Source organism: Bombina bombina, chromosome 9, assembly GCF_027579735.1.
Source record: "Bombina bombina isolate aBomBom1 chromosome 9, aBomBom1.pri, whole genome shotgun sequence".
In the NCBI taxonomy this organism is placed as follows: Eukaryota; Metazoa; Chordata; class Amphibia; order Anura; family Bombinatoridae; genus Bombina; species Bombina bombina.
Genome location: NC_069507.1, coordinates 246,363,836 through 246,389,114, shown reverse-complemented (window position 1 = coordinate 246,389,114; position 25,279 = coordinate 246,363,836). Strand labels below are relative to the sequence as shown.

General features: G+C 36.3%; 1 protein-coding gene across 2 annotated transcripts in view; it reads left to right on the top strand.

Moving 5' to 3' along the window:
• MXI1 (MAX interactor 1, dimerization protein) overlaps window positions 1–20,040 on the top strand; it is an 86,603-nt gene extending 66,563 nt beyond the window's left edge. For both annotated transcript variants that reach the window (XM_053692756.1, XM_053692757.1), the window contains exons 4-6: window positions 9,054–9,168; window positions 10,410–10,581; window positions 15,096–20,040. In XM_053692756.1, coding sequence (XP_053548731.1) covers window positions 9,054–9,168; window positions 10,410–10,581; window positions 15,096–15,259 — 451 coding nt within the window. In that variant the 3' untranslated portion in view covers window positions 15,260–20,040. The remainder of the gene's footprint in view (window positions 1–9,053; window positions 9,169–10,409; window positions 10,582–15,095) is intronic.
• Window positions 20,041–25,279: the final 5,239 nt, after the last annotated feature.

The window sequence follows — 25,279 nt, the reverse complement described above, 5'->3', positions numbered from 1 at the left end:
TCATTAAGTTAAGTGTCTTCACAACAGGATAATAAACTACCAGTGAGGTATTTTTCTATACATCACCAGCTGACAATTTATTCAGCCTCAATGCGCCATTAATCAATTTTATATCTATGCATAATATATAACAGCAGTTAACCACTAAAACATAAACATTTGTGCATTTAAAAGCATTTAAAGCTGTGATTTGGTTAGAAAAGCATGGATTGTTTTGCATTTCATGAACATACTCCTTAAAACGCTTCTTGTGTAAGTTTATCTTATGTCCTTTTTCGTGAGCAGTTTGAGACTGAGATATGAACTCCTGCACTGATCAAGTGATCACTGTGTAGCGTATTGCAGGGTTAGTATTCTGGATCCTACACCATGCAATCCAACCCCTCAGTGGTGATGTAAAAAATAAATAAATTTAAGTTGAATTGCACAATAAATAATGAATTTACTTTAGAAAGGCTTTTTTTACATGATTTATGAGGAATTCAGTATCCAGTGGATTTTATGACATGAAAGTTGTGGTTTAATGTTTAGCAATTGTACTTTTCCCTGCAGCTCTTTGCAAATGACTTGAGTGTCCCAGACATAATATTGTCCTTAGTTGGCTATGACACTCACATATTAATGGGGCAAGAGCTAGGAGGGTGCAGGCTCTCGGGCACAAACAGTGCACTGTCTGGCAGTATGAATTCACTGTCTGTGTAAAGCTATCACCAGCTTTACTCACTGTTTGTTTTAATCAGCAAAGCATTAAAGGGACATGACACTATAAACAGCAAACACTTTTATTAATTCGAGCAGTTTATTGTTGCACTCTTGCTCGCATATAACTGTGTGTTCAACCCCTGCAAAGGAGTTAAATACAATTATTTAGCTATAAAGAAGCAATCCACTACTGGGAGCTAGCTGAACACATCTGGCAAGCCAATGACAAGAGGCATATGTGTCTAGCCACCAATTACAAGCTAGCTTTCCGTAGTGCACTGCTGCTCCTGAGCCTGCCTAGGTATGCTTCTAAACAGAGGTCACCAAAAGAACAAAGTCAATTTGATAACTATAATATCTCCTTGAAAAATGATATTCCTGGTTTTTTTGTTTGTTTTTTAAATAATCATATCTCTTTCTTGCTTATGGGTGTCATTGTCCACCAGTAACACTGTGGGAGTTGTCCTTATTATTTAGTGGTTAATTTAACTTTCACTTCCTTTTAATTTCAAAATCAACTTAACCTTAATGTATCCATTTGTAACCTGTTTAATTGTTACTCTTACATAAGCACATTTAGGTTCTAAACAATGATGTAGCAAATTTCTTTAAAGAGAAAAACTATGTAGCTAATCTGGACAGACGGTTACAGAGGGATAATTGGGGGCTCTATATTAGGAGGGTGCAGTTGGGTCAAACACAAACTCTTATCATCTCACCATAAAGCTGCTGTCAAGTGGATAAGTCACAGACTTTGCTGAAGAGATGAACTCTGTGGCGCTGTCTGATAGGTGGGAAGTCAGGTAGGAGTCTTGTGGTAATGAATTCCAGAGTTGGCTGTCAGCTTAGGAGAGGTTGTGCAGAATCATGATGAGATAATCAGAGAGCTGCACAGGCGTCGGTCATGCATGGGGCGGTAATTAGCAGAACAGTTAGAGAGACATTCTGTAACGTAACCCAGATAAGCATGTGAGGTACGTGCATACTGCAGTATTGCTTGTGGTAGGTTAGAGGCTTGGTTACAGACTCAGCAAGTCACCTGTACACAAACACATATATGCACATGCATACACACATCTATACACATACATTAACACATATACATATACATACCCAAACACATATATACACATACATACACACATCTATACACATACATTAACACATATACACATACATACACAAACACATATATACGCATATAAACACACATATACACACGTACACATACATACACACATACATACATATACACATACACAAACACATATATACACATACATACACACATATATTCAAATACATACGCACATATACATACATAAACATATATATACACATACATACATACGCACATATACATACATACACACATGCATACACACATATATACACATGCATACACACATATACACACATACATACACACAAACATTTATACATATATATATATACTGATTTATATGTATGTGCAGCTGTTGATGGATATTATTTGTCTAGAAGAAGGACCAAATAGTGGTTGAAACGTCGGTTATGACTATCAAATTGAATACTTTATGTATTGAAAATAAAAATTACTTGTTGGACTGATAAAAGAAACGCCTGTGAGTGCCCTTCTGAGCAAAAAGTGTGTGTGTGCGTGTGTGTATATGTGTGTGTGTGTATATATATATAATATCTGTTTCTCCTTATTCCCATTGGGTAGAGAAACATTTTCGAGTTCTTTCTTTCCCTATAAGATTAAAGTGACATGAAACCCCCCCAAAAAAATTATGATGAAGATAGAACATACAATTTTAAACAACTTTTCAATTTACTTCTGTTATCAAATTGCTTCATTCTTTTTGTATCCTTTGCAAAAGGAGCAGCAATGCACTGCTGGGAGCTAGCTGAACACATCTAGTCAGCAAATCAAAAGATACAAATGTGTGTAGCCACCAATCACCAGCTAGCCCCCAGTAGTGGAGGATATGTACATATCCTTTTTCAACAAAGGATACCAAGAGAACAAAGTACATATGAAAATAGTGAATTTAAAAGTGTCTTAAAATAACACGCTCTATTTGAATCATGCAAGTTTAATTTTGACTTTCCTAACCCTTTAATGCTGTTGATTGAATGTTGTTCGCCTCTATTAAATCATTTGGTTATACAACACACAAACTCTGAGTATCCAGCAGTCATTGGCTACATAACATGGAATGTTCAGTTATTGTAAGTGATAAAGAATACAAAGTTATTGAACAGAAATATCAACTTTTTTAGATGCCACAAACAAACAAAAAAAAGGCCCATTTAATGTTAAACACATTTTAAGAACACTTACTAGATTACCTGTACAGAGTGAGTAGGTGGTAAAGTATTTGCTCACTACGGTTTGCAATTACACGCATACCACATACAAATAATCTGAAGACAATTCCCACATTTTTTTAGCATTTTAAATGTCTGAAAGCAAAAAAGTCTCATATTCCCCTATTTAGTCATAAGCAGGCCTGGGGTGGGAGATTCAGACCGTTTCTCTCTGCGGTTTTGTGTTCTCTGAGTTTTAAAATAGAAAAAATGTGGTCACTAAAAAAAAAAAAAGTAAACCAAAGTATTGCTGTCATGGAAGGTGAAGGGAACAGAAATGGCACATAACGGACGTGACAGATTATATTTTGGGTGCAGACAAATTAAGGTTTGTTGCTTTTTAAGTTTATAAGTTAAAGGTGATTAATCAAATATATATCACATTTTATTAATATGCTTTTTTTAACTTAATTAAATCACTTTGGCTGTATCAACAATATTTTTATTTAGATTTGGTGTCCAAAGATTTAATTTTGTAATTTAAAAAGATAAGACATTGCTAAGTATGCTGTATGACCTAGATATATGTTCCACACTTTAAAACAAAATCCAGTTTTTTAACAATTTAATTGTCAATTATATTTTAAAAAGGCCCATCTCATAAAATGGTGGTGAATGTGTATGTACTATTGTAGGTTTAAGGAAAAGAATGTTTGTGCGTAAAGCACTGAAGATGTCACGGTGTATTATACGCGGAGCTTGTTCTTCATGGCATAGGGACAATGCATCGCTTTGACTAGCACTTATATTTACATTATTGAAATTTCATGAATAACCATTAAGACATTTGCATATACACCCACCAAGATTTTTTAGATGGAGAAGGTCAATGATGACATCATTGTGAGCTCATTTTACATGTTAATATTTTCAAATCAACTTTTGAAATGAGAATCCACTTTTTTTATACTTTAAAGGATGTTGAACACAATATAATTGTTATGAATACATACAAAAGTATATTCTTTATATTGACAAACTTCTGATGTGATAGATAAGTGTTCTATAATTAACTATCTCATACAGACACAGCGATGACTGAAAACAGCCTGTTGCATGACAGAGTAGTAGAGTGAAACGGACCTTCATATAAAATTATAGAAGGGTCCCCTCTTAGGGCTAGATTTATCAAAGGCTAGGCGAACTCTGTATGTGCTTCGCCTGTAACTGCGCCCCAGCTCGCCTCCGGAGAAGCGCTCATGTGCGCCTGAATTCATCAAAAAAATAGACGTAACTTTGCGCAGACGAGCTGGGGCATAATAAGGATAAATTTTGCCTGTCGGATAAGCATTTACTCCCTATTTATCAAACTACATCCCTATAAATATTTACACCGCCATGTTTTAATTATTAAATAAAAGCGTTTTTTGGTAACTATTTAGCTTATATTTATATTATATTGTGTTTCTGTGCTGTTTTTGCCATATGTTGTTAATTTAAGATCACAAAAATAAATATATCGATATATATATATAAATATATATAACTGTTGGTACCCATATGCGCCTGTGGAAGCGCAAATTTCTGGCAATAAAAGTCTCTTCTTGGCGCTGAGCCTTTGAAAAATGAGTTAAAAGAAGAACGAACTGCATCACAAGATGTAAAAGCATGTATTATAATGGTGTTCGCCTCAGTCTGTATGGCGAAATATACAACACGCAATTAAAGCCGAAATTTCAGTTCCCTATCGGCGCCAAGCAATGATAAATAAGAAACTGGCCATATTTGTAGGTCAGGCTGTTAAATTACGCCTATTAATAATGTATATTGTTGCACTCGGGAGCACGCCCGTGCGCCTAGGCGAATGCAAGCGGAGTGCGAAGAAGTTTCTTTCAAATTTGCGCAATTATAGGTGCAGGGTGCTTTGATGAATATGATGATCAGTTCGTATGCGCTATATTGGACGGTATTATAGAACAATGGCTCTGATAAATCTAGCCCATAGTGTGACAAAAGGGAAACTGAGAATTTTTTGAATTACACATCATTTGTGTTTGTCACATTAGGACACTGACGTCATCTACGTATCAGTGTGATATCATTTGTATGTATACATTAGGAACAGATGTGCAAGATAATACACAGGCCATTAAAGAGAGAAAAGAAGCGTTATGTTTATTTTAAATGAATATGTTTCCTTGGATAACGTAGCACAAAATAGTCTCATGTACAGATTTTTATTAGTAGAGGTCAATTTTCATATTGTTTTCTGTCAATATTAAAGAGGTATGAAACCCAATTTTTTTTCTTTTAGGATTTAGAAAGAGCATGCAAATTTAAACAACATTGCAATTTACTTCTATTATCTAATTTGCTTCGTTCTCTTGATATCATTTGTTGAAAAGCATATTTAAATAGGCTTAGAAGCTGCCGATTGGTGAGTGCACATAGATTCATTGTGTGATTGGTTCACCCATGTGCATTGCTATTTCTTTAACAATGGATATCTAAAGAATGAAGCCAATTAGATAATAGAAGTAAATTGGAATGTTGCTTAAAATTGTATTCTCTTCTACCTCAATCATGAAATAATTTTTTTCGCGTTTTATGTCCCTTCAACATAAACTATTTGCAAAAAGATCTCAGATGTATTTAGTATGACATCATAACTAGCAAAGAAGCACACACAGGTGTAGCTGGAAACAAAACCCCTTTTATAAGAGAGTAGTTCTGTTACTTCTGCATTTTATAAATCCAGAAAATCAGATAAAAAAAACTCACACAGAAGAAACTGCTGCACTGGTTAACATAAAAATGCCTCATCCCATGCAGATGATAGAATCCTCTAACCACAGAACAACAGATTTAGCTTTAACCATTTCTGGAAAGGTTTATTTAAATGCACTAATGTTTGCAGGAGTGAATTACAATAATGTTATTTGTAATATGCCTCAGTGTCCCTTAGTACGAACATCAGTACAATTACATTTCTATCATTCAGATAGAAAATCCAGTTCACTTCTCTTATCAAATCTACCTCCTTTTTTTGTTTATTTGTTGAATGATAGTTCTTGTCCGTGAGAACATACTGAGGTTGCCTTAGTAATGTCCCCATGTTTTCAGCAATATATATACCCAAGGTATATAATATATGCACTCTCATCAGCCAACTTCAAATTGCCAGGGTGCTCTAATCTGGTATATAGAATATGCAGAAAAATTAAGCACTCTCTGGACTTAGGACATCAGTGACAAACAAAATGTTTATTGTGACGTTTTGGGACAAGCGTCCCTTCCTCTTGTCAGAGGAAGGGACGCTTGTTGTCCCGAAACGTCACAATAAACATTTTGTTTGTCACTGATGTCCTAAGTCCAGAGAGTGCTTAATTGTTGTGCCAATAGTGCTGCCATATATTGCTTAAGATGTGCACACTCTTGAGCCTACATCAGTATGCTTTCATGGACAGGAGCTAAGTTCTAACAAAGAATATCAAGAGAAAGAGATAATTTTGAAAATATAAGGGAACTAGAAATTTGTTTTAAATTGTACACTGTATCTGAATTATGAAAGCCTAAGTTTCACTTCAATGTCCCTTTAAAAATAAGTTTTAAGCTAGAAACACATTTTGGCAACATGACACTGTGTAGGAGTTGAACTGAAGCAATGAGTGGGACCAGACCTAACCTAAGTGCTTTTTCAAGAGATAAATATGTAGTGTGGCTAAAAGCCAGGGCTGAGCGAAACACGTCCCTTTGTGTTTTTAGCAGAGCTAAGTCATATGATAGTTGTAAGTGATCAGGCACGAGGAGAAAATGTAAACTGTGCAGAACTGACAGCGAAGCAGGGGCTGCCCTACAGTCTAAAGCAGTATCTGAACATTATTGTTTTATGTGCAGCAAATGAAAAAATGTGCAACATATAGTTAGTTATAAGTTGTTCTCTTTTTAGACAGAGACACTCACAGAGCCTTTGATTTGATGATCAAAGCATTCTGCTCCAGCATATTACAGCTGGACAGATGGACATAAGGTTTTGTGCTAGGTAAAGAAAAATGTCATCAATAAATTAGCACTGACATCTGACTGACTTCTCACCTGACCTGCTCCCCTCTCATGTGATAAATATGAGACAGAGTAATTAGTGTCCAGTAAATTGAAAGCACTTGACCATGTCAGACCATTAGTTTATTTGACCCCACATGCAGACAAAGATCAATCCTTAACGTGATGCTGCGCTGGAGAAGACACTACATCTTAAATCTAACTGCTTTCTCATCACACACTATTTCTCTAACTGTTGACAATTAAAAGGCTTTAAAGGGACACTAAACCCAATTGTTTTCTTTAATGATTCAGATAGAGCATGCAATTTTAAGCAACTTTCTAATTTACTCCTATTATCAATTTTTATGTGTTCTCTTGCTATCTTTCTCTAAAAAGCAGGAATTTAAAGCTTAGAAACCAAACCATTTTAGGTTCAGCACCATGGATAGTGCTTGCTTATTGGTGGATACATTTAGCAAACCAATAAGCAAGCATAACCCAGGTTCTCAGCCAAAAATGGGACGGCTCTTAAGCTTTTTAAATAAAGGTATCAAGAGAACAAAGAAAAATTGAAAATAGGAGTAAGTTAGAAAGTTGCTTAAGATTGCATGCTCTATCTGAATCATTAAAGAAAAAAGGTTAGGAGCCGGCCCATTTTTAGTTCAGCACCTGGGTAGTGCTTGCTGATTGGTTTGCTACATGTAGCCACAAATCAGCAAGTGCTACCCAGGTGCTGAACACGAAATGGTCCGGCTCTAAAGCTTACAGTACTGCTTTTTTCAAATCAAGATAGCATGAGAACAAAGAAAAATTGATAATAGGAGTAAATTAGAAAGGTGCTTAAAATCTCATGCTCTATCTGAATCATGAAAGAATAAAAATGGGTTTAGTATCCCTTTAAAGTTACTAGTTAAAGAAAAAAAACACATATATAATTCCTGAGAGCAGTGATGGTGAACTTTGGCACTCCAGATGTTTCTTATGCACTCTGAAGTCCAGTCAAGCATCATGGGAAATGTAGTTCTGAGACATCTTGATTGCCAAGGTTCACCATCACCACCTTAGTGCACTGGTTTTCAAACCTGACCTCAGACCTCCCTAACAGGACACATTTTGAGGATTTCTGAACTAGAGCACAGGTGAAATAATCAGATGATTAGTAACCCTTGTTATTTTACCTTATCTCTTCCAAGGTAATCCAGAAAACCTGGACCATTGGGGAGGTCTGAGGACAGATTTTAAAACCAGTGCCTTAGAGCATGCATATTTTGCCCTAAAACATTGTCTTAATCACTATGATTTAAAGGGACAGTCTAGTCGAAATTAAACTTTCATGATTCAGATAGGGCATACAATTTTAAACAACTTTTCAATTTACTTTTATCATCAAAATTAATTTGTTCCCTTTTTATTCATTGTTGAAAGCTAAACCTAGGTAGGCTCATATGCTAATTTCTGAGCCCTTGAGGGCCGCCTCTTATCTTAGTGCATTCTGAAAGTTTTTCTCAGCTAGACAGCATGGATAGCCTAAAACGCAAATCTGTCAAAAGAACTGAAATAAGGGGGCAGTCTGCAGAGGCTTGGATACAAGGTAATCACAGAGGTAAAAAGTTTTTAAAATAACCGTGTTGGTTATGCAAACCCGGGGAATGGGTAATAAAGGAATTATCTATCTTCCTAATCCATAATTAATTCTGGGGTAGACTGTCTCTTTAAGTGGTTTTATCTTGTAGGTTTACTTCATGTATACTTTTATCAAAAAACCTTTTTTATTAAAAACTAAAAATACCTCCTGGTAAATGATGCTATGGATTTTTATGCCTCAATCAAAGCAATGTTCCTACCTATGAAGTAGTTATGTTATTAAGCAAGTCATACACCAGTTCAGTCTACATTTTAATATATTTGATAATATTTGGCTTGTCTCATACACCATTAAATGTTTTACTATGCAGATATCATTTAAAACTTGCCAGAATCTGACCATTTTCTTGTGGTTATATTCTTGTCTCCAGGAGAGCGAATTTACGGCTGTGTCTAGAACGTTTAAAAAGTCTTATACCTCTGGAAGCAGACAGCACACGGCACACAACCTTAGGGTTGCTCAATAAAGCCAAGTCACATATTAAGGTAAGGAAGCTGGGACAGAAATCCTCAGTCCCTTCTTAAAGGAACAGTATACACCAATGTTCATATAACTGCATGTAATAGACACTACTATAAATATGAATATGCACAAAAAACTTACTTAGAAGCTCCCAGTTTAGCACTGATGATGAGGTTAGGCTGGGACACCCACTAAAAGGGGCTGGGAAAGCAGGAAGGGCAACCCCCCCCCCCCTGCATATGAAACGATCCATTACACAACCAGGTGTCTGTAGGCATCAGTAATATCTAAAACTTTGGGGCTTAGTTAGGAGACTTAAAATCAGCACAATGTTATTTAAAATATGCAAATCTAAACCTTTTTACAAAAACACTCCCAGATGCGCTATATAAATGGATCATCTACAAAACATTTATGTAAAGAAAAATCAGTGTACAATGTCCCTTTAAGCCAGACTGCCCCTCACTACAAGTTATTTGTAAAAATGGATAAAGAGGGAGCAATGCTTATAATATTAATACAGTTAAAGGGATATAAAACTGTGCTCCTCTAGTTCAAAAAAACATGTATATGTTACATCAAAGTAAACATTAAAAAAACAGTTTGTGTTAAAAAAACCCAGCAAACAACGTACTTGTTTTCTTGCAAAATGAGCACTTATACATTTTCAGTGTAGCCACTGCCTATAGTGAAAAAAAGGGAGCAGAAATGCTGACAACTCAAATTGCATTCTGCCCCTTCTGAGCATGGGCAAGAAGTTGTCTACCTCTTTCTCTAGCATTCACTGAACAGAAAGTCAGCTCGAGTTGCTCTAGAAGTGACATCAAGCTATATATGCCTTCCTGTAGAGACCCCTTGTGCGGCTCTTGCATGAAGTAATGGAACCTGCACAAGTGAAGTATTGAAATGAAATAAAAGGTCAAATCCTTTTAAAATGATAAATAATACATATTGCAATAATATCTATTAAGTATAAGCCACTACTTAGTACATATTTTATTACAACAATTAAACAGGCTGTTTTATATCCCTTTAATTAGAAAAAGAATATGGGCACTGATTCATAAGCTCTGACGTGGTCTTAAAGAAAACATTTAACAATGCAACTTGATTTTGTAAAAAGTATGCCCTTTTTTATTTATCTTAGGGGCCTTATGCTTCTGCTCACAGATCCTTATAATTTTAGCTAAATTCACTAGAAAGAGCAAGCAACTGAATATGATACATTTACATATTAAATCATCTTTTTTTCTTTTTGGTTTAGAAACTAGAAGATTCGGCACGTCGGGGTCAGCACCAGCTGGAAGTTCTAGAGAGAGAGCAAAGGTTCCTGAAGAGGAGACTTGAACAGCTCCAGGGTTGCTCTGACACAGAGAGAATACGAACAGACAGCGTTGGGTCAAACTCCTCCTCGAACAGATCAGACTCTGAGCGAGGTATGAAATGATCTTTTGCTTTGGTATTAGCTTTCAGAAGACTTACACGTGGAAATAGAAACCGGGGTTTAATAGCAATATAGTATTTTTAAAGGGATATTGGACAGTAAATACATGCCAGACATAACCAAAGCAAAGATTAGCCTTAGAATATGTAGATGTATTTTCCGACAATTATATAAGTTGTCTAAATATTGAAAATATAAAAAGGTTTATCTTCTATAAAGTACAACTTGTTTCTATAACGTAATGGGTGCAACAATGTTTAAACACATTTTCTGTTTATCTGTTTGTGCAAACAAGACAGTGTGAAAACCCTTTTAGATAACTGTATGTACTACAAAGTCTTGTTTGGTCAGTCTAGTTTATTGCCTTTTTAATATGTATCCCTAATTGTCCTCATTAGGAAAGATAGATAAGGAGGAACTTAAGTTAAAACATGGTGGCACCTATTACTTTATAGAAAGTCAGTGGAATTTATAAAACCAACAATATTTAAAGGGACACTATACACCAGGATTTTTATTTGTTAAAAAGATAGATAATCCCTTTATTACCCACTAGGCGATAAGCCTGCCCAGAGAGCAGTCTATGTTTAAAAAATTCAAACCCCCAAGCTAAAGTTACAAAAAAATACAAAAGTAAAATTACAGAAAAAATAAAAAAAGCTATCCAAAATAAAAAAAATGTAAACCTAAAGTAATACCCCTATAAAAATTAAAAATCCCCCCAAAATAAAAAAAAACCCTAATCTAATACTAAACTAAATACTAAACTTAAAAGGGCCTTTTGTAGGGCATTGCCCCAAGTTAAACAGCTCTTTTACTTAAAAAAATACCAATTACCGTACCCTAAAAGTAAAAACCCCCACCCAACCAACCCCCCCAAAATAAAAAAGCTAACACTCAAAAAACCTAAGCTATCCATTGCCCCTAACAGGACATTTGTATGGGCATTGCCCTTAAAAGGGCATTCAGCTCAGCTTTTTTACAGCCCATTAAATCCCTAATCTTAAAAAAAAATAAAAAAATAAAAAATCCTAAAACTAAGCCCCAAATAGGTACTCACCGTTTCTGAAGTCCGGCGGTGAAGGTCTTCTTCCAGGCGGCTCCATCATCTTCTATCTTCATACCGAGCGAAGGCAGCGCGGAGGTGTAGAGCAGTCTTCCCCAATGCGTGGATCAGGAGCGGTGGTCCTCAGCCGCATGGAGGCTCCTTTTCATCCGATTTCTGGAGTACACTGAAAATTGAATGCAAGGTACTGCTTTCAATTTGAGGTAACTTGCATTCCCATTGGCTGAAATTTTGAAATCAGCCAATAGGATTAGAGCTACTGAAATCCTATTGGCTGTTTAAATAAGCCAATAAGATTTCAGTAGCTCTCATCCAATTGGCTGATTTCAAAATTTCAGCCCATAGGAATACAAGGTACCCCAATAAATATGGGGTACCTTGCATTCAATCTTCAGTGTGCAACAAACGATCGCATGAAGATCCGTGCATTGGGGAAGCCAGCTCTGTGTTGCCTTTGCTCCGGATGACTATAGAAGATGATGGAGCCACCTGGAAGAAGACCGGACTTCAGGAACGGTGAGTACCTATTTGGGGCTTAGTCTTAGTTTTTGGGGTTTTTTTAGATTAGGGATTTAATGTGCTGTAAAAGAGCTGATTGTTAGTTTTTTTATTTTGGAGTTTGGTGGGTAGGTGGGGGGGTTTTACTGTTAGGGGGGACTTAGTAGCTGTTTAACATAGGGCAATGCCCTACAAAAGGCCCTTTTAAGGGCTATTGGTAGTTTAGTTTCGATTAGGGGGTGTTTTTATTTTGGGGGACTTTTTTATTTTCATAGGGATTAGGTTTAATTTTTTTTTATTTTTGATCATTTTGTTTATTTTTTTTCTGTAATTTTAGAGTTTTTTATTTTTTGTAATTTTAGATTTTTGTTTTTTTAATTTAATGTTAGGTTTTATTTAAGTGTAAGTTAGTATTGGGGTTAATGTAGGGGGTGTGTTAGGTTAGGGGGCTTAGTAATTAAATTAGTTATTTGCGTTGTGGGGAGTTGGTGGTTTAGGAGTTAATAGGTTAATTAGGTTTATTGCGATGTGGGGGTTTGCCGGTTTAGGGGTTAATAGGTTAATTAGGTTTATTGCAATGTGGGGGTTTGTCGGTTTAGGGGTTAATAGGTTAATTAGGTTTATTGCGATGTGGGGGGTTGGTGGTTTAGGGGTTAATAGGTTAATTAGGTTTATTGCGATGTGGGGGGTTGGTGGTTAATATTTTAATTATGTTATTTGCGAATTAGGGGTTAATTACTTATTATTTTGTGATGTTGGCGGTTTCAGTGTTTGTTAAGACTTTGTGCAGGAGGCTAGGTTTTATTTTTTTTTTGTGGGCGGTTATGTGTTTTTTCGTTGTTTCGTGCGGGCGGTTGTGTGCTTATTTTTTTAAGGCTTTGTTTGCCTTCACTGCATCCAGGTGGATTCCAAAAATGGCAGGATGGTGAAATAATCCACCGGGATCCAGCTTCACTGCATCAAGGTGGATTCTTTTGGCTGCACGCACAGCCAACATTCTTTTGGCTGCCTCGTGCAGCCAACATTCCTTTGAGGATGCGTGTGCAACTGGCAACGGCGGCGGACGCGTTACAAGCGAGATTATAGTATAGATTCCCCAGTTTTCCATAGCCAACACAGTTATATTAATATACGTTTTACCTCTGTGATTACTTTGTATCTAAGTCTCTGCAGACTGCCCCCTTATTTCAGCTCTGTTGACAGACTTGCATTTTAGCCAATCAGTCAAAAAATGTCAAAATGCATTAAGATAAGAGGTGGCCTTCAAGGGCTAAGAAATTTGAATACGAGCCTCCTAGGTTTAGCTTTCAACTAAGAATACAAAGAGAAAAAAAGCAAAATTGATGATAAAAGTAAATTGGAAAGTTGTTTAAAATTATGTGCTCTATCTGAATCCTTTTTTTAAAATAATTTTTATTGACACAATCTTAAACAGTACAATTGAGAACTAGTAATAAGAGGTGTACATTGTATTTTAAAATGGATCAGCAGAGCATAGTGCAAAGTATCAGGCAATCCATAAAAAGGAGACAGTCGAGAAAGACTCTGATACCTACGCGAGATATACATACAATATAGGTTGAGGTTCATGTATGTGGTGTATAATGTCTCATTTTCTTGGTCTAGAGGTAGTAATAGTAGATAAAAGATAGTGATATCTGTTAGTTAAATTAGTCAAGCCAACCGAATTGGGTTGCCGACACTGTTTGTGGAATATATTTGAGGTGCGACGTTGGGGGGGTGACCCAGAAAGGGGGGAGAAAGAAAGAAAAAAAAAGAGGAAGAGGAGGAGGGGGAGTGGGAAAAAGAGATGGTGAGGAAGGCATCTGTTGGGGAATATTCCTTAAGTAGGAGTCCTAGACTGGAAATACTGCGAGCCATGGAGACCAGATTTCATGGAAGAAGTCTACCTTGTTTAAAACCCTATGAGAATATTGCTCCATTTGTCTAATAAATTGAATAACGGATAGAACTTGTGGGAGGGATGAAAGTTTATTATTGAATAGACTGTCCCTTTAAGTAAAAAATGTATTTTTATTATACAGAGCATGCAATTTTAAGATTTTTAAGATAATTTGCTTCTATTATCAAACTGAGTACATCTCTTTATATGAACACGCTCTGAGACATCAGCTCCTACTGAGCATGTGCAAGAGTTCACAGTGTACATGTATCTGAATCTGTGATTGGCTAATGGCTGTCACATGATGCACGGGGGGAATTAAATTGAAGTCAATTGTGAAATTTGTCAGAAGAAATCTACTGCTAAAACATAAAATACAGTCTTTGATGATCCTTTAAATTACAGGAAAAGAGGTAGGAATAAATAACAACAAAAGTTTATTGCAGTTGTTTTTTTTACTACACAAAATAAAACATTTTATATTATAATGTCATGCTGTTCAATATCTCTTTAATAATGTTGCAATAATATTATTGATACAAATGCTGAAGAAGATGGTGGTGGCAAGCCGGATTTGGCCATTTTCAGAGCCGGATTTAATCTTGTGAAAGTGCAATACACTAAGATATTGGTTTGCATTTAGTGTGCTGCTCTCTCACAAGAATAAATACGAATCTAAAAATTGCATTTGTTTACTGCCGAAAACACCAAATGCACGTCTAGTGTGTTCTTAGTGGACAGATATAAGTGACAGTCTAGCATATGTGCATGCGCCAGTCACCCTCTTTGTATACATCATAATCATTTTAAATAGAAACAATTAGTAGTATGTTTGCACTGTGTGAAAAGTAGGATCTAAGTAGAGATAAACTTATACCAGCAAATATTGTTGTGTATATAGTAAATTATTTGTAATCAGAGGGTTACAGATAAGTGTAACGGTATACACGGATATGGATGCAGTACTGCTGATGTAACATTTGTATTAGTGGTTCTCTAAAGGTGCACTCTGTTCTGATTTTATTTCTCTCCCCTGCAGAGGAGATTGAGGTGGATGTGGAAAGCACAGAATTCTCCCCCTTGGAAGTGGATAGCACCAGTACAACCAGCATTAGTGACCTGGATGACCACAGCAGTATGCAGAGTTTGGGCAGTGATGAGGGCTACTCCAGTGCCAGTATCAAGTTAACCTTCAACGCATAGGGTGCATTGCTGGCAACTACATGTCCAGGAAAACAACACAGTGGGTTTGACTTGGTTACCAGTAAGGGTCCTTTAATACTTGACAGCTGAGGATGGGATCAGCCTTCCTGCTGGTTGGGTTAAAATTGGGGATTTTTCTATGTTTCCAGGATAAAATTCTTTGAGACTCTGCATTAATCTAAAATGAGTATGCACAGGACAATCCCTGAAGATAACCCACTCATGCAATATTGGATGTTTACAAGACCATGTAGGTTTCTCAGTCGTCTTTGGCGCTATTGGAAGTTCAGAAGCAAAAGGATATCTATGGTTACCTAATTCCAGAAGATTTTGTTATAACTTCATTGAAGTGTTTCTATATTTCCCCGGCAGCTGATGTTGACTTCTGACTAGTGTTGCCATAAAAATATCACCAGTAAGGTAGATATCTGAGCACTGAGTTATTATATTCACTAACTTCCATTTTTGTGATCTTCTAGTTCATCACAAGGGCCTCTTTAGATAACTTGGTGTTGATCCTGGATATGCAGACCAGCAATAAGACAGGGCAGTGTATCTGTCTCAACCACTGCTTGGAAATCTTTTTGAAGATCACTCCATCCAAAAAAAAAAAAAAAGCCTGCATTCCAATAAGCAGCTGTAGTTTTTTTGTGTCAAAGTGGCAGACTTCAGACCCTCATTTCCTGTTTCTGATCCTTATCCAGCATCTTGAAAAGACTTTATACAAAAGACCTTAACCCTTTTATAGACAGAGGTACAAGAAACACATTGCTGAGCAATTTATTGCTGACCCCTCTCAAGCACAAAAGGGTTAAGGCAACAAGTCATTAGCGCTGTGCGTGAAGTGCACCTAATTGTTTACTGTACCTGAAGATGTTTTATGAATATGCTACATTCATGGTCACAACCAAATGGAATATCTGATTCTTCCAATACATAGAAAATAACCTCCAAAGAGGTCAACTGATTTTCTACTACTAAGACCTATAACATTTTCCATTGCAAAAAAAATAAAAATCAGTTGACTATTTTTACAGCTTCTCTGCAATCAAATGATTAAATCCTATAACGAAAATAACTTTTTTTTTACATAAAAATTCTTAATGTAGGAATTGTAAAGATGTAAATGAACAGGAACATGCAGATTGTCTTACATTGTGTAGTGTTGCTAAATGATTTTGTACTTTGCAAAGCTGTTTTTAATATTTTAAGTTATTGGCTGCAGACTAATTTCCAATTCCCATAAGAATTTAACACAGCACAGCTCTTAAGACAGAGACACTCAGTGAAACTGTCTTTACTGTTAGAGGAGTAAACTTAACCCCTTGACTGCCAAACAATCCTGCAATATGTGGCCTTTTGTGGCAGCTAAATGGTAAAAGCCCTTTTTTGCTTCTTTTTTTTTTTTTTTAAATTAAACTAAAAATGAGATTCAGATTCCAATTAGACACTTGTAGTAATGTAATTGTAGAATATAACAACTATTATAAGTTAACCCTTTTAAAGATCACAAAAAATCATAGATGTTTTTTTTAATTTTTTACAAACACTATTTAATGAATCTCAGCATTTTAAATATTTTTCCTTTTTTTTTAGATTTCAGATAAATAATTATCCTTTCATTGATTTTTTTAAAGTAACACTACTTTTTTTTCTTCAGTTTTAACTGATCTGCTCATATTTCATTCCTTTGTTACTTGATAAATCTGTCACAAAACTTGTTGTGTAGCTGGATTCCCCCCTCCCCTTATTATTTATATTTCTGTAATTTAAGAAAATGGGGTAATATCTGTAATGTGATCATCTCAAATCAGACTTGCCCTTTTTGTAAATTGGATCAAATCCATTTTTATCACTAAAGTATTTATTAGCAAAACCGATGAGACATTGTATATGCAATATATATATATAATTATATATATATTGTGTGTATATACAAATATATAACTATTGTATTGTATGTTTTATAGATTAAGCAAGTTTGTGAGAACACGTCTTTAAGGCAAGTTAATGTAAAACTTTGTAAGTTGTTATCACGGTGCTTTCTGTCTATTGATTGTTTCGTAAAACTAAGACCGCTTCTAAATAATCATGTAACTTGTAAAGAAAAAACAATACATTCACTGTTTCATAGGAGGCATTAACCCCTAATCGGAACAAAGTGTTTGGCTATTGATTGCTGCTGGAAGGATAAATAGACATGATTATGCAGGCGTTAATCTCACTATATTTAAACCTTTCTTGGGACCTGATAAAAAAAACTCACCGGCATGGAGAGAAATCACGCTAATTCTTTGGCAGCTTTTTTTTAGCATAATATCACAAGATATTTGTTTCTCCTTCACATCCTGAACCCAGCATAGCAAGATAAACAGCTCCCATGCAACAACTCTTTACTAAACAGACATTAGATCAATGGGCCCTTGATCTCTACCTGGGAAAATTGCATTTTTCCTTTATATGCAGTATCATTGTTCTGCCCCTTTTTACTGTTTTTAAATTCCTTGCTGTGTTTCAAAGAAGTTAAAGGGACTTAAAGCCAAAATTAAAACAGAGATTTTTCAATTTATTTACATTTTTAGATTTACTTAGTTCTCTTGGTACCCATTGTTGAAAAGCATACCTAGGTAGGCTCAGGATGAACAATGCACTATTGAGAACTAGCTGCTTATTGGCGGGCAGCTGCACTCATATGCAGTATTTTTGGGGTTTCACAAGTTAAATACTTTATGCTAGCAACAGTGCAATAGTAAAATGCTCTGACATATTAGAGCAGGGTTTCTCAACCGCAGCCCTCAAGAACCCCCAACAGTCCTGGTTTTCATTATAGCTGAACCAGTGAACAGGTGAAGTAATCAGCTGATCAGTAACCATGTTTACTTACCTGCTCTCTCACCCATCAGCTGATTATTTCACCTGTGCACTGGTTCAGCTATAATGAAAACCAGGACTGTTGGGGGTACTTGAAGGCCGCGGTTGAGAAACACTGTATTAGAATATTATATTTTTTACAATTTTTTTTTGTCCCTTTAACCCAAGATTTTTTTTTCCTTTCAAACATTGATCGAATTGCTTACTACATAAAGCTTGTTTTTTCAAATTATTAATAGATTTAACTATAAATGTGCAAACAGTTTTCCTCTTTAACCTTCTTTACTGAAAGCGGAATTTGTTGCACTTCTCACTCTCAGACAAGGGGTTAAATCTACAACCCATAGCAATTGTTGTTTAGAGGTTAATAAAACAGGTTTATTCTGATGCTTCAGTTCAGCAGTTAAATTCGGCCCAGCTGCTCTTTGTGCAGTTGTTTAATGTGCGGATTCCATTGGTTGTAGTTTAAACAGCTGAGTTTGGAGCCAGTGCCTTGTGTGGCGCACTCCGAGCCAATAATCAGGCGAATGCGTCATATGTTCCTACCCAATTCTCTTGTTTTTTTGTTATGTTTACCATAACCTGTGAAGTAATATTGGTGCTAATTTAAAAATAATAACCAACACGGTTTCCCTTCATGCAATTTCTAATTTGCACTTTTGGTTAGTAATTTCTGTATATTTATATATTTATATAAAGGTGCATTCCCTTGATTAAATTACACTGATTATTGCACTCTAAGGAGAGGGCTAGGAAATATATATAATAGAGTGTTCAAGCTACAGTCTGAAAAGTGGCAAAAGCTTAAAGATATTTTTTTCTAACTCTATAACATTCATATTAATTGATCCAATTATTTATGTAGGAACATGAAACCAAACATTTTCTTTCATTATTTATATAGTGTTAACCATTTAAAAAAAAATACAATTTAATTCTATTATACTTTGTTCTCTCTGTATCCTTTGTTAAAAATCACATAGGTAGGCTTTGTGAGCATGGTTTTAACTGTGTTATACATTGCAAAAGCACTGCTGCCATCTAGTGGTCAAAAGCATTATTGCAAATTTGCTGCCAAATAGTTCTCTAGATACATGCACAGTACTACTTATCTACCTAGGTATTCTCTTCAACATAGAGTACAAAGAAAAAACGACATTTGATAATAGGAGTAAATTGGAAACTTTTTTTTTTTTTTTTTAAATATTGTGTCGGAATTATAAAAGATAATGGTTGGGTTCCATGTCCCTTTAAAGAACTAAGCAGCATATTTATTCTTTACAGTACTAAAGACTTCCCAAAGTATTACACAAACTAAATAGTGGTATATCACATTTTAAGTTATCTAAATTATTTTAAACTCAGATAGCTATAAATTAAATTTATTGATGTGTGTTCTAGAGTTTTAAGAATCCCTTTAAGAATTATCAGTAACCCTTTATAAACATTTATCGTTTTAAGGGGTTGCTGAAAAAGGTAAAATACAGTGCCCTGATATCTATTTTTCCCTATTCACATTTTATATATATTTTACCTTTTGTCCAGCTATGTTCTCATCCAAACAACAGTAATACATTTTTTATTTTTTAATCAGGAAAGAATAATATTTGATAGTCTATTTGAGTGGAATTATACAGTGAGGGGTAAAAATGCAAGTAAATGTACCTTTATCTATTTTCTGTCCTTTTTTAATGTATTTTTTTTGTATTTGCTTTGGCTTTTGCCAACTTTTTATTTTCTTTTATGGAAAAATTAAAAAAAAAATGTACCCATTAATTTAACTTCCCTGTCACTAAAATGCTTTATAGAAAATCCTAAATTATTGTTGACTCTATTTTAGTCTTGTAGTATTTTTATTGTATTAGGCAACAAATTGGGAAACAAATAAAACATTATTTACTTGCACTGTGTTTTGTTGTTTGTCATTTTTTTTTGTCTCAAGAAAAGAGAAAAACATGAATGCTGACTTTTAATAAACACAACTTTCAATGGTAAATTATTTATACGTTCTTGATGAGCAGGTAAGTCAATAAAATAAAATTAAAGGAACATATAGGTCAACATTAAACTTCTGTGGTAAGCTCAGGAGTAGAAATAAACTACTGGCAGTTAGCTGCTGATTGGGGGGATACATAAATATTTAGAGAGAATAAAACCATAGTTATGTAACATAAACACATTTAACACATCAGGGCATTTTCTTTTTGTAGTTTTATGCCACTTTAAGGTTATTTTTTAACCCCTTTCTCAGTTAGAGAAGCCTGAAAAAGGTTGTTCTCCATACGATCACTACACCCCCAAGGAGCAATTTAATCAGGGGATACTCTTGTTTAAGATTATTATTATTATCAGGTATTTGTAGAGCGCCAACAGATTCCGCAGCGCTGTAAACATAGTCGATGTACAGCATAGCTTTTGTAGGGGTCAAGTGGGTAGAGGGCCCTGCCGAGAGTTTCACTGTTGTAGTCGGCTCTTATGAAGCGATCTGTAAACAGCTGGGCCCATAGGCTTACAATCTAAGGTACTCACAAGATGTAAGGCACTTGAGAAGTGCCACAAGAGCCTCCTGGACACTTGTCAGCTGTCCAGCTCACTGATAACATCGATCTCCCCTAGGTTCACTTGTTCAGCTCACACATGGGCTCCAATGCAGCACACTTAGATCTCCCTGCAGCTCAATGTTCAGATGAGTGCAAGTATGGCTACCAATGTTGGATATGCAAAGTTGCTAAAAATTACCGTGCTACTTGTACTGGTTAGTTAAAAATATATATTTATTAAAAACAATGTTACACTACGCGTTTCCCGGTTACTCAGACCGCTTCCTCAGGGGAGATCGATGTTATCAGTGAGCTGGACAGCTGACAAGTGTCCAGGAGGCTCTTGTGGCACTTCTCAAGTGCCTTACATCTTGTGAGTACATTACATTTGTTGCGCTATATCAAATGATCACACTGATACACACTATTGTGGCAATTTTGTGTTTTTTGTCTTAAACAGCACAGTATAGAAGCAGTTCTGATACATTTCAGCTAGCTGGACGGCTGCTAACAGTTCAGAAGGCATTTGTGGCACTTCTCAAGTGCTGGAAATTTTGTAAGTAGTTTTTATTTGGGGGCAAGGCCTACTGAATTCAAAACGATACACACTATTTGGCGCCTCTTCTCTCTTTTCTCTTTTTGAACAGAACCTGTGATTGCCAACACCTTTCTGGAATGAGATTGCTGCCTGGAGATTATAAATACCTCTGAGAGTGTGGACTATCATATTACACATTGTTAAAGAGATAGTTTATTCATCATAGTAAACTATATCATATTAAGATACTCTTAACCTAAGAAGTTTTAAATCTATTTGTAGGTTGTTTTTTACTGTTCTTGTTGTATTATTGACAATATTTACAACTTTTTCTATGACAGTTTTGCAGCACTTTGCACATTAGTACTGGCGGAACATTGCTAGTAATTAAGGGCGCCTCTAATTTTATTTCTAATAATTTACAATCTAAGGGGTTCAAGGGGAAAGCAATGGCGTTAGGAAAGGTTAGTGTTGGTTGTATACATCCCTGAATAGTAGAGTTTTTAGGGAGTGCTTGAAGCTGTTAAAACTAGGGGAGAGTCTTATGGAGCGAGGCAGGGAGTTCCACAGGATGGGGGCCAGTCTGGAGAAGTCCTGTAAACGTGAATGTGAGGAAGTAACAAGAGAGGAGGAGAGGAGGAGATCCTGAGCTGATCGAAGGGGACGGGAGGGAGAGTATCTAGAGACAAGTTCTGAGATGTAAGGGGGAGCAGTGCAGTTGAGAGCTTTATATGTCAGGGTGAGGATTTTATGTTTAATCCTAGAGGCAAGAGGAAGCCAGTGAAGGGATTGGCAGAGAGGTGCAGCAGATGAAGAGCGACGAGTAAGGAAGATGAGCCTGGCCGAGGCATTCATAATGGATTGTAAAGGAGCTATGCGGCAGTTTGGTAGACCACAGAGGACGGAGTTGCAGTAGTCGAGGCGGGAAAGGATGAGAGAGGATTAAAATCTTAGTTGTATCTTGTGTAAGGAAATGTCTAATTGTAGCGATGTTTTTAAGGTGGAAGCGGCAGGCTTTAGCCAAGGACTGAATGTGAGGAGTGAAGGAAAGATCTGAGTCAAGTGTGACCCCAAGACATCGGGCATGCGGGGTAGGGGTAATGATGGAATTATCAACAGTTATAGAAATTTTGGTGGTGGAGACATTGGAAGAAGGGGGAAAAATAAGGAGTTCAGTTTTGGAGAGAGAGTAGTGAGAGGACATCCAAGATGAGATGTGAGAAAGACAGTTAGTGACACGGGTTAGTAAGGAAGGAGGTAGGTCTGGTGCAGAGAGGTCGATTTGGGTGTCATCGGCATACAAATGGTATTGAAACCCATGGGACTTTATTAAGGAACCTAGTGACGACGTGTAGATTGAAAAGAGAAGGGGACCAAGGACAGAGCCTTGAGGTACCCCAACAGAAAGTAAGATTAAAGTAAGATTAAAACACTCTCAGAATAGTTTATTTTTACTACACACCTCATGCAGCTATGGGTCATAATAGTTTATAATTTTGTGGGGGCAAGTGAGTAAGCTCCTTAGCAGTCATTTTGTCAATGCAACTTGTTCTGTGGAGGACTAGAATCTCAAGGTTTGCTCACGTCATCTTCTAAACCATGATATATACAGGGAGTGCAGAATTATTAGGCAAGTTGTATTTTTGAGGATTAATTTTATTATAGAACAACAACCATGTTCTCAATGAACCCAAAAAACTCATTAATATCAAAGCTGAATAGTTTTGGAAGTAGTTTTTAGTTTGTTTTTAGTTATAGCTATTTTAGGGGGATATCTGTGTGTGCAGGTGACTATTACTGTGCATAATTATTAGGCAACTTAACAAAAAACAAATATATACCCATTTCAATTATTTATTTTTACCAGTGAAACCAATATAACATCTCAACATTCACAAATATACATTTCTGACATTCAAAAACAAAACAAAAAACAAATCAGTGACCAATATAGCCACCTTTCTTTGCAAGGACACTCAAAAGCCTGCCATCCATGGATTCTGTCAGTGTTTTGATCTGTTCACCATCAACATTGCGTGCAGCAGCAACCACAGCCTCCCAGACACTGTTCAGAGAGGTGTACTATTTTCCATCCTCAACCCGAAAAGGCCCCACAAGCTCATCTTTGATGATACCAGCCCAAACCAGTACTCCACCTCCACCTTGCTGGCGTCTGAGTCGGACTGGAGCTCTCTGGCCTTTACCAATCCAGCCACGGGCCCATCCATCTGGCTCATCAAGACTCACTCTCATTTCATCAGTCCATAAAACCTTAGAAAAATCAGTCTTGAGATATTTCTTGGCCCAGTCTTGACGTTTCAGCTTGTGTGTCTTGTTCAGTGGTGGTCGTCTTTCAGCCTTTCTTACCTTGGCCATGTCTCTGAGTATTGCACACCTTGTGCTTTTGGGCACTCCAGTGATGTTGCAGCTCTGAAATATGGCCAAACTGGTGGCAAGTGGCATCTTGGCAGCTGCACGCTTGACTTTTCTCAGTTCATGGGCAGTTATTTTGCGCCTTGGTTTTTCCACACGCTTCTTGCGACCCTGTTGACTATTTTGAATGAAACGCTTGATTGTTCGATGATCACGCTTCAGAAGCTTTGCAATTTTAAGAGTGCTGCATCCCTCTGCAAGATATCTCACTATTTTTTACTTTTCTGAGCCTGTCAAGTCCTTCTTTTGACCCATTTTGCCAAAGTAAAGGAAGTTGCCTAATAATTATGCACACCTGATATAGGGTGTTGATGTCATTAGACCACACCCCTTCTCATTACAGAGATGCACATCACCTAATATTCTTAATTGGTAGTAGGCTTTCGAGCCTATACAGCTTGGAGTAAGACAACATGCATAAAGAGGATGATGTGGTCAAAATACTAATTTGCCTAATAATTCTGCACTCCCTGTATATCTATACTATAATTGCGTTTGTAATGTCCGTCGCCGGCAGCAGTTGCGCACGCATCCTCAATGGAATGTTGGCAGCGCGAGGACAAAAGAATTGCATCCAGGTGAATTCCGAAAATGGCAGGCTGCCATTTTCGGAATCCACCGGGATGCAGCGAAGCATTACAAATGCAACAACTAAACGGAGCATTACAAATGCAACAACTAATCGCCCACATTAAAGTATTTAATAAATAAATAAATAACCGCCCGCATCAAGTATTAAAAAAAAACAAAAAAATACCTGCATCAAGTATTTAAAAAAAAAAACACCGCCCGCACGAAATATAACAAAAAATTCATACACAAAGTATTAACCCCTAAACCGCAAAAACCTCTTCATCGCAATAAACCTATTTTCCCTATTAACCCCTAAACCGCAAAACTCCCACATCGCAATAAACATAATTAACTTATTAACCCTTTAAACCGACAAAAACCAAAACGCAAATAACTATCTAAATAACTAAGTACCCTAACCTAACACCCCCTAACCTAACAACCCCTAACCTAACACCCCATTAAATAAACCCAAATTACCTAAACTAATACATTCCAAAGTTACAAAAAAAAAACTAAGTTTACAAAAAATAAAAAAAATTCTAACATTACAGAAAATAAAAAAATCAAATTACAAAATTTAACAAAATTAAACCTAATCTCTATGAAAATAAAAGACCCCCCGAAATAAAAACACACCCTACTCTAAGAATAAACTACCAGTAGCCCTTAAAGGGGCTTTTTGTAGGGGATTGCCCTAAAATAATCAGCTCTTTTACAAAAAATATACAAAGTCCCACCTAACATTAATCCCCCCACCCCCCAAAATAAAAGAAACTAACACTAAAAAAACCTAAACTACCCATTACCCTGAAAAGGGCATTTGTTTGGGCATTGCCCTTAAAAGGGCATTTAGCTCTTTTACTGCCCAGCCCTAATCTAAATAAAACAAACCCCCCCAAAACCCTTAAAAAAATACTAAATCTAACCCCCAGGTTGGTACTCACGGTTCCTGAAGTCCGGCGGAGAAGGTCCTGTTCCAGGCGGTGAAGTCTTCTTCCAAGTGCAACCTCTTCTTCTTCCAGGAACATCCTGCGCGGAGCAGTGCTGAAGAGTGAAGACTGC